Source organism: Coffea arabica, chromosome 8e, assembly GCF_036785885.1.
Source record: "Coffea arabica cultivar ET-39 chromosome 8e, Coffea Arabica ET-39 HiFi, whole genome shotgun sequence".
NCBI lineage: Eukaryota > Viridiplantae > Streptophyta > Magnoliopsida > Gentianales > Rubiaceae > Coffea > Coffea arabica.
Genome location: NC_092324.1, coordinates 51,309,641 through 51,324,229, shown reverse-complemented (window position 1 = coordinate 51,324,229; position 14,589 = coordinate 51,309,641). Strand labels below are relative to the sequence as shown.

General features: G+C 36.2%; 1 protein-coding gene across 1 annotated transcript; it reads right to left on the bottom strand.

The window, feature by feature from the left end:
• Nucleotides 1-2,033: 2,033 nt before the first annotated feature.
• LOC113704058 (homeobox protein BEL1 homolog) lies at nt 2,034-6,085 on the bottom strand. Its single transcript, XM_027225696.2, has 4 exons — nt 4,637-6,085; nt 3,858-4,240; nt 3,334-3,394; nt 2,034-3,141 (listed from the first exon to the last, which is right to left on the bottom strand). Exons 1-4 carry the CDS (start codon nt 5,615-5,617, stop codon nt 2,446-2,448), a joined length of 2,121 nt encoding a protein of 706 aa, XP_027081497.2. The 5' UTR covers nt 5,618-6,085; the 3' UTR covers nt 2,034-2,445.
• Between the last annotated feature and the right edge of the window lie 8,504 nt (nt 6,086-14,589).

The window sequence follows — 14,589 nt, the reverse complement described above, 5'->3', positions numbered from 1 at the left end:
CGTCTTCACCTCCTTGTTTTTTTTTTTTAAGTAAAATTTTGTTACGAGTAAATTTGATATACACCAATAGTATATAGATCATCACTATTGGATTCATAATATATATAAAAAAATTTAAATTCAAATTTTACATAATTATCATTTATCCAGTGTTAAGTGTTGACAGTGTATACACTGTCACGATCATAATGTTTAATACACATATATTACACACACATCAAACTACTGTAAATGTCATAATTTAGTATTTTACACATTTCATTCAATTTCATCCCGTCACTACACCAATTGAAGGAAACACAACCGATCGAGTGAGTTATGAGGAAAAATACATTTTTCTCATCAACATAGCTCATTTTGATGCATAGATTCATGTATGGATGAAGGGAACAACAAAAAATGCCTTCCAAGTAGGTAACGAACGAGTTTGAGGGCATTCGTTGACAGAGTTCTAAAAAATTAGAAAATTTTTGTACTTAAACTCAACTGATTGATATTATTATTATTGTTCAAGAGAATACGATGGGCCCAAAACAATCTTTTATCGCAAATAAGTCTAAAAATTACACAGCACTGCAATGATGCGTGTGGCCTACAATCCACGCTATACAATAGAAACCATCCAAAAATCACTTGCTTCATTAGCACGGCAAGAACGGTTTTACTAAATTGTAAAGTTTTTTTTTTTTTTTTTGTTTTAACAAATATAATATGCTGCTTTGATATTTAATTCTCTTTTTCTTTTGGATTACAAAGAGTGAAAATATCAATGCCGGAGAGAGAGAGAGAGAGCTAACAATATATACTACCATAGTTGCGATTTTGGTAAGATTAATACGGCATTATTACTGATTTAATGACATGACATCAAGAAATAGTCGGATTAATTTATTTTTTGTCAAACTAACTGTCGGTTGGTTCAAACTAGTATGATTGGTTTCTATCAGAAGTTTATAATTATTTTTCTTAAATCATATTAGTGCTTTAGTAATATATATATATATATATAGATAATTTCTACCTGTTTAATCATTGTGGACTGAATTTTGGCTATTCAAGTTTGATTGCTTGAGAAATGAATCCTCATTCTTTGCAATAGCGGTCAACAGCAAAGCAAGAAATATTCGGTAGATTGTCACCACCTTGGAAAGGCTGGATGACTAAAGTATCGATCGCTTGTCAGTTATCACTTGTCCGAGAAAAGATTCAAAAAATCAAGAACATCACTGAAGTACTAGGATAAATATGTCCATGTCAACTTCATCGTCTTTGATCTTGTTCCCCTGCCCAAATTCATTCATAGTTGAAATTATGAGAGGAATCTATACATCACTTCGGCCACTTTGTTGCACTACTTTCAGCCATTTGATTGCATGAATATATATACCAGCGGGAACAGCAGCATATCAATATCCGGTTTATTATACTCGCTGCTAGCCTTAATCTGTATGCATGGATGAAGCACATATATATACATGTAGCAAATCAATTACACCGTTCTCATCATCAATCTTGCAAGATTTATCTGCCCCTAAAAAAGAGAAACATCATGGTATGTTGCGAATCTCATTTTCTGAAATTCTAAACCCTAAATATGTATGTGTGTATGGTGTTAGCATGTGCTAGGTAAATACATCTCAATCAACTTTGGAGGTTTACCTAGAAAAGCACTTGAGAAAGCCACTTTCACTGAACGAAAGTGGTAACAAAAATCATAGCTTTGTTGAAGACTAAAGATGCAAGCAATTTTCTTCTGGGGCATGAAATCAGTAGCTTCCTTTTTTGAGGAATTTAAGGACCACAATTAACATGCGATCTTGATATTTTGCAATTTCTGGATGAATAGTCCTAATCTTGAGCGGAGATTGCAACAAATACTGCTGCCTGAATTAATTGTCGTTATAATATAACAAAACAAAACAAAATATCTTTATGTGCCCCCAAAAAATTTGGAATCTTTGGTTAAGCTAATCAGAACCACAATTTTCATTCTCAGTACTTATCCAGCAGGCTAGCTTTGAGAGCGAGAGAGAGGAATCACAATTCACCACCTTCTACTTATTTACATAGCTGCAAGATGAAAAAACTTTATAAATTACAGAATCTTATCTTCGAAAAGAGGAGAATTAAAGATCTGTATAGTCTTGCATCATCGATTGCTAGCAATACTAGGCGTCCAGCTCAAAAGCAACTCTAACTACTCTTCCAAAGCAGTAAAATGTTCAAAATTTATAGCCATTAATCCATTAATTTCCATTGTATACGGTGTACCTAGCCAAAATATATATAGTAACTTGTAGGACTAAAAATGTATGTTGCATTTCCATAGTTTCACCCAGTAGTGCACATTTCAGTCGTCAACCATCACCATCCCTCCATGACTGAGGACCCTTGAAAGTGTTGATCGATGAACATCCTATGGGAGATCTCCAAACATTCTATTTCCTATCCTGCCAAATCATGGAGCAATTGTGCCCCCATCAAGTTCCTATACGGCAAATTCTGGCCTTCACTATCCAAGAGTGAGTACTGAACTGGTGGGCAATCTTCCATGTGCTCTCTAGAGTAAAAGAGAGAATTTTGTGAAGCTGGAGAGAATGCCAAACTCACCCCACCTCCACTGTGCTGCTGTAAACCCAACGTTAAGGACACCCCACCACCAGTACCACTGCCCCCGCTGCCGCTGCCGCTGCCGCTGCCGCTGCCACCAGCGGCATAGGTCTGATGTGCATTTTCATAAGAGAGAGCACCAGCTGAGTGATGATTGTATGATGAGAAGTCCAACTCCACGGCGCCAAATGAATCCGAGGCTCTACTGAAACTATGGTGTTGGATGTGCTGCAAGTTGTGATCTTCCTGATGAAGGCTTTTGCTACTTTTGCTGTCATTCTTTTCAGGGTTGTTGATAATTGAAGAGAGGCACTCAGAATCAATTCTAACAAGTTGGTCCGGTGTTGGCTTCTGATCTTGATCAGCTCTAGACTGATGATGAGGGTTTTGATGATCATCAAGGCCTCCTTTAGCTGGTCCTCCATCCAAGGACTCCCCCGAGTTTTCTCCCTCCTTGGTTTCTTCAGTGTACATTTCTTCCACCATGGGCTTCCATAGCCTTACTCTGGCATTAATGAACCAATTGGACACCTGAACAAATACCAATATAAAACAAAGCATTAGTCATGCAAGATACGCTGAAAACAACAGGGATAAACTTTTCAACTTGAGCAAAAGAAATATTTTATTCACTAATAAATAGATTCTAAGAAGATATACTCCATCGGTAATATAATATACACGATGGTGGATTTAAATAATTGTTCTTAGAAAAGGACTTGCCTGACTTCTTGAGAGACCTGTTTGGCGAGCTAAAATGTGTTTATCTACATCAGTCGGGTACCTGCAACAAAATGTGAACATTAACACTTCCAGTCTTGAAAGTTATGGTTCATCCGGCTCGTTTGTGCTCTTTTTGCTAGGTGCGATCAAAATGATACTCTCGAATGCATTTATAAGGGAGAGAGAATGTGTGTGTGTGTGTGAGAGAGAGAGAGAGAGATGGGGCCAAGTTTTGCTGTAACAAACAAATTTCACGCAATTATAACAAAAAGGTCTATAAAATCGCTCGCATAAAAAAAAAGGCATTTAGGAAGCAAAATGCGACAATGGACACAGGGAATCTTGATAATGGCGGAGAGAAACTAACAAATTTTGGGTTTGTTTTTCTAAACAATTGACTGAGACTTCAAGTAAGAAATATATTCAAATACTGTTGATTGTTGAACCTTTAGTCTATCTTGTACTACTTGATAAGTGCAAACAGCAAGAAATTAAAAGAAGGGATAGAAGGAGGAAGAATTTACGGATGAAGGAAGTGCTCAAAGAGCCAAGCGCGAAGAACAGATACGGCTCTCTCAGGAAGGCCGCGTTGAGGTCTCCATGGATGACTTTCCATCATGCTCATCTGCTGAAAAGCCCTCTGTTGCCTTAATGCTTGATCAAGAAGTCTAAGCCTCGGTGTCTCGCCTCGCGTTGTACCAGGAGCAGCCGTGTCTTTCTCCCCTAAAGCCTTCTTGGTGGCCTTAATCTGACCAACAATACCATCCCGTAAACATCTAAAATGTCTTGACATAGCCTTAGATGCCAAGGCTGAATAAACTGCTGCTGCTCCATTTCCAGCCACCGCTTCAAATGATGATACCACAGCCTTCATTTGATTACAGTAGTGCTTGTATCTTCTATCCACCTGCAGATTGGAAAAGATTTTAGTCTTTTTTTGTTCCTGAAGTTTTGAGAATTATTAGAGTTTCGAATACAAACAAGTTTTGAGTACTAGCAGTAAAATGTAAATATTACAGACAAATGAACTGAATAGAGGGTTCTGAATGGAATTTCCAAATTGTCACCATGTGAGCATTAATGGAAAAGTGTCCTCAGCTGCGGAGTTAGTTCAACTCTTCATGAGTTTCATTCCAGGAGATCCGAATAGTCCAGTAAATCTACTATTCCTTGATAGTTAGTAAACTACCGTCATCTTATGTGGATGGTGGAGATTTCATCATGAAGAAACACGATAAACAACAATAGAAAAAAGTTTTGATCTTAAAAGAAGAAGGGATGTTTTGCAGACGCAGATATATACCTCTTCTAGCATTTGAAGCAGCTTAGCTTTTCTCTTCTGCAGTTCCATTAGGTCAAGGGAATATAAAGATTGCATTTTTGAGGGATTGCTTGCATTTTCTTGGTCCTGCCATTGACTGGTTTTGTGAAGCTTTAACTTTGACGTACGGTCAGTTTGCTTTGTTTCGAGATTACAAAACTCATTCAGTAGCTCCTGAGCAGGAGCCAAGTACTTTGAGCTTCTTATCTGAAACAGGCCTTGATGATGAAGGTTTGCAGCTTTTCCCAAAAACCCATCTTCCATCATTTGTTGCTGCTGTTGAATATTCAAAGACTTGCCAATAAACTGCCCATCTCTTGAGGTGGAGGGAGCAAATCTCATATCATCTTGATGTTTGAGTTCAAAAGATTGTAATCCAATAGTTGAAGGATTGTTAGATGAACCGAGTGACAGTGAAAGTCCTTGACTAGGCCTTTCGTTTCCTTCACAAGGAAACACCACTCTCAAAGAAGGATCGCCGAGAAGCACTGATCTGTTGACATGCCAAGCTGCTGAAGACTGATTATGATGATCTTGCGTAACCATCAGACTCTCCTGACTTGCTGTATCAGAAATCCCAGTTGAAAAATCAGGCTTACCAGTTGCACTGAAATCTTGCTGATAAAATTGATCACTAGCCGATGATGGCTCATTGATGGTCTTTGAAGACGATGCGCCACCAGCCTGATAATGGTGGTGGTGGTTTCCAGAAGGCTTACCAAAGAACTCTTTCCACATAACTGAATTGTTATCATGACTAGTCGGTTGTAGATTCTTGGATGGAAACCCTATCATCTCCATGCCAGTAGTCAAGTTATAGATCTCTGGATTGGACTCAAAGCTTTGCAACTGGGTGACTATATGAGTCTGGATACTGGGATTAACGTTTGAAGGATCTGAGAAACAATAGCCAGTTGTTGTAACCATAGCCCTCGTTTTCTCCTCACCACCAGGAATAGGCATAGATCTTATCCGGTTTTCTTTCAGCTGGCTCTAAATTTTCATCAATTAGTCACGCGTACCCAAGAAACTAACACATCCCATGGAAAAAAAAAACGAGTGGCAAAAGAAGTCAAAAAGGGAGGAAAATGAAGCAAAGATTAATCAAACCAAAAGATTTCCTCAGTCTAAGGCTTCAAGTTACAGACTTTTTTGCAAGAAAATTAGAAAAGGTTGGATTTTTATCCGTTAGACTACTGGTGGATCTCAGACTTGTGCTGTTAATAAGCCAAGCAAGAAGTGCAGTGGCATGAAGCTGACCTAGGCAGGAAGAAACAGAAATTCTTCAGAAATAGAAGATCAGATAGGGGGAAATTTGATGACTGATGATGACTTCCAAGCCATGTTCATCATTTGATATGCCCCCCTTCTGCTTCTTCTTCTGATCTTTCTTTATTTCTCTCTCTCTCTCTCTCTCTCTCTCAGGCCAGCAGAGTGGGTCAATGCAATATATGATAGTATTAGTATGTGATAGATATGAAGTACGTACAAACTAGTAGTAGTAGAATTCCAAGAAATCCAAAATCGCCCCTTCAATTATTTCCATATCCTGCCGATTAAAATACATGGTAAACAGTATTTTTATTTTTATTTTTATTTTTTGGAGAACAGCTGAAGTTTTGAAAATTTAATTTAATAATGAAAATTGAATACTTCTTTCAATTGGACAATCAGACACAGGGACCATGTTTCTATAAATTAAAGACTCTCAAAAAATAATACCCCATGCACAAACAGGACCATGGTGTGTTTGGGCAGATGGACTAGAGAGAAGAAAATCATCGTCCTCTCGGCCTTGGTACAATACAACATGCTAAAAAGCCGCCACTTGATGTCTTTGTTCTTGCTTGTGGTGCTATCTTAGCAGTAGCAATTAGTACTACTGCGATATTAAAAACCCCCACCCCACCAAAAAAAAAAAAAGGTAGAAAAGCTGAAATAAAGAAAAGAGTATCAACGGAGACAAATGAAACCCTGCTGCTACATGTACTACGGGTACAGATCTTGGAAGGGTACGAATCCCTAAAACTGAAGCTAAGCTAGAGTTGTGTGCAGGCTTTTTCAGATGGGTTTTTACTCTGTTTTGAGTTGTGGGGCTAATAATCTGATCAGAAAAATCAATAATGTCACTATGAGAGAAAGAGGAGTGGTGGCGTGGTAACTGAGAAGGATGGAGAGAGAGAGAGAGGGGGGCAGAAATGGGGGAATTAGATACCAATGGTTGTGTTGTGCAAAATGTTCCCTAAATTAGCGTCTGTGGAGGTCCTGAGATGAGGTGGTCCAAGGTTTCCAACTAATTCTAATTAAAACCACCCCTATTAAAAGCCTTCCCACCAATCTCCTCCTTTGCTCCTCAAAATATGGGACCAGCATCTTCTTCTCCTAAGTCCTATCTTTCTTTCTTTCCCAATATTTTCCTCCTACCCTCCCCCCCCCCCTACACCCCACCCCTTCCCACCCCCAATACCAAAAAAAAAAAAAAAAAACCATATATGCCAAATTCAATCCTGAACCTCCTTCGCACCATCAACTAGTTGGATTTTCTTTCTGTTATTATTCTTATGACTTGCAACAAAATGAACCCAACTCGAATTTGTACAAGCTCGTTTACATTAATTATTTTTGTAAATCTAATTAAATAGTAGTAGTAGTAGTAGTAGTAGTATATAAGATTATGAAGTTTTGTTTGGCTAAAAGCCAAAATGTATGATATGAGACTCTTTCAGTACCTGAACCACCACATTCTGAGGTGGGTGCTACCACGCGCAAGGCACGTGCATAGACCTATAAATACCATCCAATTCTTAATTTTTTGTCTGTTAAAGGCAGGTGGTCCTATAGGCCAAGCTTTCTCCGCCGCTTACCAATTCCTCTCTCTCTCTCTCTCTCTCCTGTATACGGTGTATAGATATGGTACCACTAGTACAATAACCTACAAGCTAAGCAAGCATGTTTGATAGTGTAGGCGCTACGAGTTATGCCAATTCTTACGTCAACCCTAATACGTTTTGGCTTTTCATACTTTGGTGGTTTATGAGGAACAATGCGCACTGCTGCGCACGTTAACCATTTCACTCTGGCTGTAAGCAAAAATTCCCCCGCCTCACGTCATCACTCTATGAATTTTCATAATCTTGTATATATTTTACATCATTGGCTAGCATTTATAAATACGGGATTGGAGCCAGTATGGTTGACGTTTTTAGTACATATGGTGCGGATGTTGTATTTCTGGGATGTACTTATAAAAGCGATTGTACACGTGTACCCAACGAGTGTATACGTCCTAAGTATGTACTTCCATCATAAACCGCGTCATGTAAAAAGTACGTCGTTTAATTGTATCCATCATAAACCTGTGTGTATAATATAAACTTATATATTCTCTCAAGTGTCGTCTTAATACATGCATGTATATATTTTGTCATTTTTATTAGTAGTATTTGGATGTAGTATAGATATGCTCTTTTAATTCTTCCATACATATATATATAAGTGTACTTTTTTTTTTTCTGAAAACGATAACAATTGTATAATCTATCCTATTTTAAACTACAGGAAAGGGAGAGTTTAAATAGACTTGTGTTAGGGATTAGCAGGTATACAGATCTTACTAGATCAAAGGGTGCTTTGGCACCACCCTTGGATTTACTAGCAGGTATATATATGTGTACTTGAGCGTATGTGATGTGATTGATACATCATCCATAGTTGTATTGAAGTGGAATGGTAGGGTGGGATGCTTTTGTTTCTGAAGGTGAGAACCCAGAAAAGTGGGAAGGTGAGAAGCTCTTAGGGTTGGCTTGGCTGTTGATTTTCGTCAACTTGCACACTTTACATTTTCAGCTCATCTTTGAAACTTGTTCTAGTTCTACCAGTTGGTTATACTTATGCAGATGCTCATGATTCATGCAGATATAGTACAATTCCATACACTGTTTTTACTTTTTTAGAGTGGTCCATGAGTACATATACATGGCTTTGATGATCATGGTTTCTTTTGGACCATTCTATAAAGCTATCTCTCACAGCCAAATCAGCACTGGACGAGTATGGTACTTGTAACTAGTAACTCTTCTTTTGCAGTTTGATTGGGGAAAATCTTTTGTCTGATTGTGCTTCATATTTCCACAGAATGGACCCATTAATTGCTGGACCAGATCAATTTTCCTCGCCTGCATTTTTCAAAACACAAACGGTTTAATGTGAATAAACGTTGTTGATTAAGGACCAGAGTTTGACTGATGACAACATATGGATGGCCAAACCTATTCATGCAAGACAAACTAGGAGCGCATATATATATATATATATATATATAAGCATTTTAGCTTGACTTGATCATGTCAGCACCACGTTTTCGTCTTTTTAAATTTATGAAAGTCGTGCTAATTAAATTGTTTGAGCTTGACCTAAATGGAATATTAATAATTCAGAGAAAAGTTGGTACAAACTTATTGATGCAATTGTAAACTCAAATACAGTTTAGAAATTACCGGATAGTGATAACTTATCCAGTGCTACTGCAGAATATGGATAAGAATTAATGCTTTTCTTCCACTTTTGTTTTTCTTTCGTTTTCCCACTTTCACTTTCCTGCATACAAATTGTGATTGAAAGTCAGGAAGTTTATTTCATCAATTTGTATGCTGTACTGTACTCGGTAATCTTGGCTATACTTAAGTAGGACGGAGAAGAAATTAATTACACTGTTTTTAAGTTTTTAGATATTCAATCTAGGTTTACCCCTTTTTTTTTCTTAAGCATGGAAAGAATGGGGTGTTAAAAGTAGGGATTTAACTCTCGTTGCCATTTTTCTTTTTAATTTTTGTTTTCACGAGAACAAAACTCCAAGCGACACGCCTTTTTACACATTTGTGTTCAATATATATATGGGATAATTTCACAAACCTCCCCTGAAGTATCTAATAATTGCAGAGAGCTCCTCTCAAGTTTTAGAAATTATACCTAGTTCTCTTGCTTTTGCTATTTAGGTAACAAGATAGACCCGTCAAGTTAGATTTTTTCTCAAATACCTTAAACTATCTTTGTTCTATTAAAAAAAAAAAATTAGTTTCCTCAACACTTTCTTCCAAATTTGCAATAGCAACACCACCAAGCAAACACTTCAAACTCCAACGCCAAATCTAATAATTTCCAAATATGCGACAAATCTACAAAGCAAACAGTTTGAATAGTTCAACAGTTTCAGCAACTCCAAAAATCCTAATCTTCGTCTTATAATATCATCTCAGTCTAAATGTTTTTGAAAAATCATTTTTTCCTTGGCAACCAATAATCAAACTCACATTCTAAACTTCAATTTAATACCCAGCACTGTCGCAAAATAAAAACTAATCTAACCTACCACCACTTGTAGAACAATACTCTAGCCTCCACAGAAATATATATTAACATCGTAAAACAGAGTAAAGCCATCCCATGACAAAACCAGAACCAACAATATTGGTCAAGTAAAGAAAATCAAATGCAGTTATTAACATCCTACACAAGTTTTCAAGATAATAATCAACCCAATAATTTTTCACTAACCCATCCTCTTCCATGCTTCTTAGTTATCAATTGCATTATTAATTTCTTTATCATCACTACAAGCATGTTTATTTCTCTTTGGTTGACAATGAAATTTGCTCTTGCAAATAAAATAGTGCCATATTCATCACGTAAATAAAGATGGTTATGGTATGATAGATCATCATTAAAATAAACAGAGATGTGAATATAGAGAAGATGCAAGAGGAAAGGAAAGACAGAGAAACAATAAGAGAAAGGAAGAAAGAATCGTTACTTACAAGAGTAAGAGAAAGGGAGAAAGAAGGAATGACTATTGGTGGAGAATAAAAGAGATGAGATTTCTTTTTCTTGATTTTATTTAACCCTTGCGTTATATTGTGAATTATTTATTAAGCGAAGGACATTATAGTCATATTATCACACCAAGAGAAGTCAATATAATTTCTTAAATTCGAAGGGAGTTGAGTGAAATTGTCGAAAAACTCAGGGGAGGTTTGTAAAATTATCCCTTTATATATATATATGTGTGTGTGTGTGTGTATTAAATTGAAACTTCCATTCAAGAAGAGTTAAAGGGCATGAAGTAATTTAGACGTTAAAAATACGAGTCAGCGTATTTGTATATTTGTTTAATAGTTACGCAATTCAGATTGAATCCAGGCCACATGTCTGAGAAAATCCAAAGTGTGACAACTAGCCCTTTTCCCTCAACTAGTGGTAGGAGCATTTGGATTTCTGATTCGTTCCAAAGGAAGTGCAGTTGGCCGACTTCTTCTGTTTGCTCTATTTAGAAACATCTAATTTGTTTAATCATCCGTCCTTAGGTTCAGATGAGAAAGCGTGCTTACTGGGAATAGGTACATCTACAACTTAGGACGTCCCTTCATGCATGGTAAAACACCTTTTGACCAGATAAGCACGGAAAAGATTATGCCAGTAACCTATATATCTCAAGAACATCTCTAAAATCATGTTCAATTGTAACACCGCCTAAAAGTTTGATTTTTGTAAAACACCTTTTTCCAAATACAAATTGGTTGGTGCACAAGAAATCAAAAGAATTGCTTGGTCAAAAAATTTAAAAATTAAAAGCTACCTCACCATTTTGAAGGTGAGCTGAGAAAATCTAATCAATGCAGCAAAATCATAGGTTTCAAATTAATAGGGTAAAATACCAAAAAATTTCCTATGATTTGATAAATGTTCAATTTAACTCTCTCTGGTTTGAAAACTTTTACTATAACTCCTTGTGGTTTCAACTAAATTGAAAATTGGACAAAAAACATCAAATCTAATGGTTGTGTGTGAAATGTCAATATTGCCCATACTATACATGAGATGCTTTCCATTCAATTCTCAATTTAGTCGAAATCGTAAGGAGTTATAGTGTAATTTTTCAAACTAGAGGGAGTTAAATTGAACATTCGACAAATCATAGAGAGTTCATGTATATAGGGGCAATATTGGCATTTCATGTATAACCATTAGATTGGATGCTTTTCATCCAATTTTAATTTAGTTGAAATCATAGGGAATTGTAGTGCAGGTTTTCAAATCAGAGGGAGTTAAATTGAACATTTAGCAAATCACAAGTAGTTTTTTGGTATTTTAGGAAAAATACTTAAAGGATTAGGGAGCGCAAAATTTATTTTTTCAAGTTCGAGGGCATGTAGAAGTATGGATGCAGAATATTCGCATATGCCATTGTTGAGTTTTACATGTTTTGGAGGGGGAGGGAATGTAATTAATTACTGGATTAGTTTTTAATAGATTAATCTCATGATTTAAATTGCCATTGACCATTGTCTACCTAGTGAATGTCTTATTATTTGACCTAGATCCTTCGGAATAGGTTCGCGTCAAGTTTGTTCAGGATCCTCTTCCCGTCATTTTGCAAATAGAATTCTTTAAGAAGATTTACATCTCAAAAGTATAGAACCATATATTCCCTATTCATCATAGCATGAGTTTTCGTCATGCATGTCCACTTGCCTCCCTCTTCATTAACATTCCTTCAAAAGTATGACCGGCATCCTAAACCACATTCTCATCTCTCAATCAATCCTGTTCCTATGGGGTCATCCTCTTGTCCTTGACTATTTCATTATTCTTGCCCATCCCCCTATATTTCCTAACCATTTTTGGGGTTAATTTAAATTTAGTAATATTAATCATTTGCTTTGGGTGTACCTTAGATCTAGACCATAACTCTTGCCAGTTCTAGAACTCTTAATCCGTGTTATGTTATCAGACCAAGGACAGTCGCTGTATCTGGTTATCACAGTCAAAGAAAGGTCAGGTTGATGATTTGTGGCTGGAATAAATTAACCTCCCCAAAAGAAAAGTTAACCCTTCGTAATTAAAGATTGAAAGATTTGGCTGATGATTGTTTAAGCATGCTAATCTATGGAGAAAGAATTAAGCAATTAAATTTGGGCAAGATAACTGTTTTTTTTTTTTTTTGAGCTAGATAGTATATAACTTATAATTAACGTGTAGGAAAATTATCACGTGAATACCCAAAGAGTAGAAGGTCTTAATTAAGTTCTAGTCCTGATATATTATACTAGTTTTATTAGTCGCCACTTAATCCTAATGCAACACAGAAGAAAATAGAAACCATGTATTCCTAGGTCAAATAAGGCACAAAATCAAAGAAGTTAAGAACTAAATTACAAAAAAGACATGGCAATAATATGTTAATGATTCATGCTTAGGTTGCGTATCAAAAAAAGGAAAAACGAATTCACCCTAGAATTAGGACTAATAATGCAATCACTTGTATTTGTCTAATCGTTGATAACCCTCTGAGAACGACATTTGCAATTTGGCAGAAGTGTGTGTTGTGTTATATTAGACCACTTATATACGTATAGAGGGGCCTACTTGGAAAAAATTAAGTTAAATGCTGAGTTGTGTAATGATGAATTTTAGATATTAATGGTCTTCGTATTTGTTAAGAATCTAGTTTTCTCCGCAACATCGATCGAAACTAAACACTCCAATTTTGTTGTTGATGGTTCGACTGTCAAGATCCTTTGGTGCTTGCATAACTCCAACCTTGCGAGTCACCAATCAAATGGAATCCATAAATGGTGTTGATCAACTTCATGGTTACAAAAGTGGATGCACAAGAGCAGTAAAGTGACAAACGAAGATCGTCTTTAAAATTCTTACTGATAATGAAAGAATGGATTGAAATGATCTGTAAACAATGATTTCCGTTTTTGCTGCTGTCTGCTTTACAAACTATAAAGGTGAATCGACCTGTTTATTTGGAAACAAGAAAAAAAAAAAAAAGAATTTCTATGTGATTCACAACAGTAACCAGAAGAATCTTCTCGGGTAGTTGAAAAAAAGGACGACAAAAGTTTTTTTCTTCTCTTAATTTGTGTGCATATGATAAAATGAATGACCCGAATCTAAAAATTAGCAATGAGGTCCTTAGTTTGACTATTAAAATCCCCTCTTTCCCTCTCCCGATCTTATAAGGTTTAGAGTTTTATCTTGAACCGAGAGTCAAAAAATGATGAATGAGAAATTTGAATTCCGCATTTCATTTACATTCATAATTTGGACGCCAAGTTTTTATATCAAAAAGAGATCTAGCTTCTATTTACTACTAGGCAATGATAACTATTATTCTATTCCAATATTAATTAATTAGTGGCATTTTCTTTACCCCCATTGATATCAATATCTATTATTATGTTGAGTAAATTGAAGAAACTTTCACGATGTGAGTAGAAACTCCATCGAAACTGGTCAACGAAAACCGTCACATATTGTGACAATTTTTCCAAGTCTAAGAAAGCTTGGGATGATCACTGGACCAAAGGCCCAGTAGAAAACTTTACGTATTTGATCACCATAAATCTAAAGTTTGGCAGAGCCGATGATCTTATAGGTATCATTTAATTTTAACTAAGCTATGAACATGATCCACAAGTTCAGATGATAGGGTGGTGGGATCGATTAGGTAATCATTTTCATGACATTCATTTACAAGGGGAATCACAAATGCCCCATACCTACACATGAAAGCTACTTCTTGGAAAAGGAATGGAAGAATCCTCTATTTTAGGATGAACATTTCTCTCTCTCTCTCTCTCCTTTTTTTTCTCTTTGAAATATTTGTTCATGCACAGTATAAACATAAGACCCCAAGAAAAATTTATTTTTTTGGGGGTTTTGTGCTTTTTAGGTTTGTATTTGGCATTTCTGGACGGTCCAATCCTGTTCATGAAGTATGGATTTCTACCAAAAAGAAAAATGAGGAAAAGGGGCATTAGTTTGTAAGTAGTCAATCAAGCATGCGTAAAACGATTGTTCGCTTGAATCCACCCGGTCCCCCATCTTCACTGTATTATCAATTGGGCACTAATTACCTTGGAAACTAG

Coding starts and splice junctions, on each gene's coding strand:
- LOC113704058 (XM_027225696.2), bottom strand. CDS start 5,617: ATGCCTATTCCTGGTGGTGAGGAGAAAACGAGGGCTATGGTTACAACA. Junction 4,241..4,636: donor TGCTTCAAATGCTAGAAGAG/GTATATATCTGC, acceptor TCCAATCTGCAG/GTGGATAGAAGATACAAGCA. Junction 3,142..3,333: donor CAGGTCTCTCAAGAAGTCAG/GCAAGTCCTTTT, acceptor GTATTTGTTCAG/GTGTCCAATTGGTTCATTAA.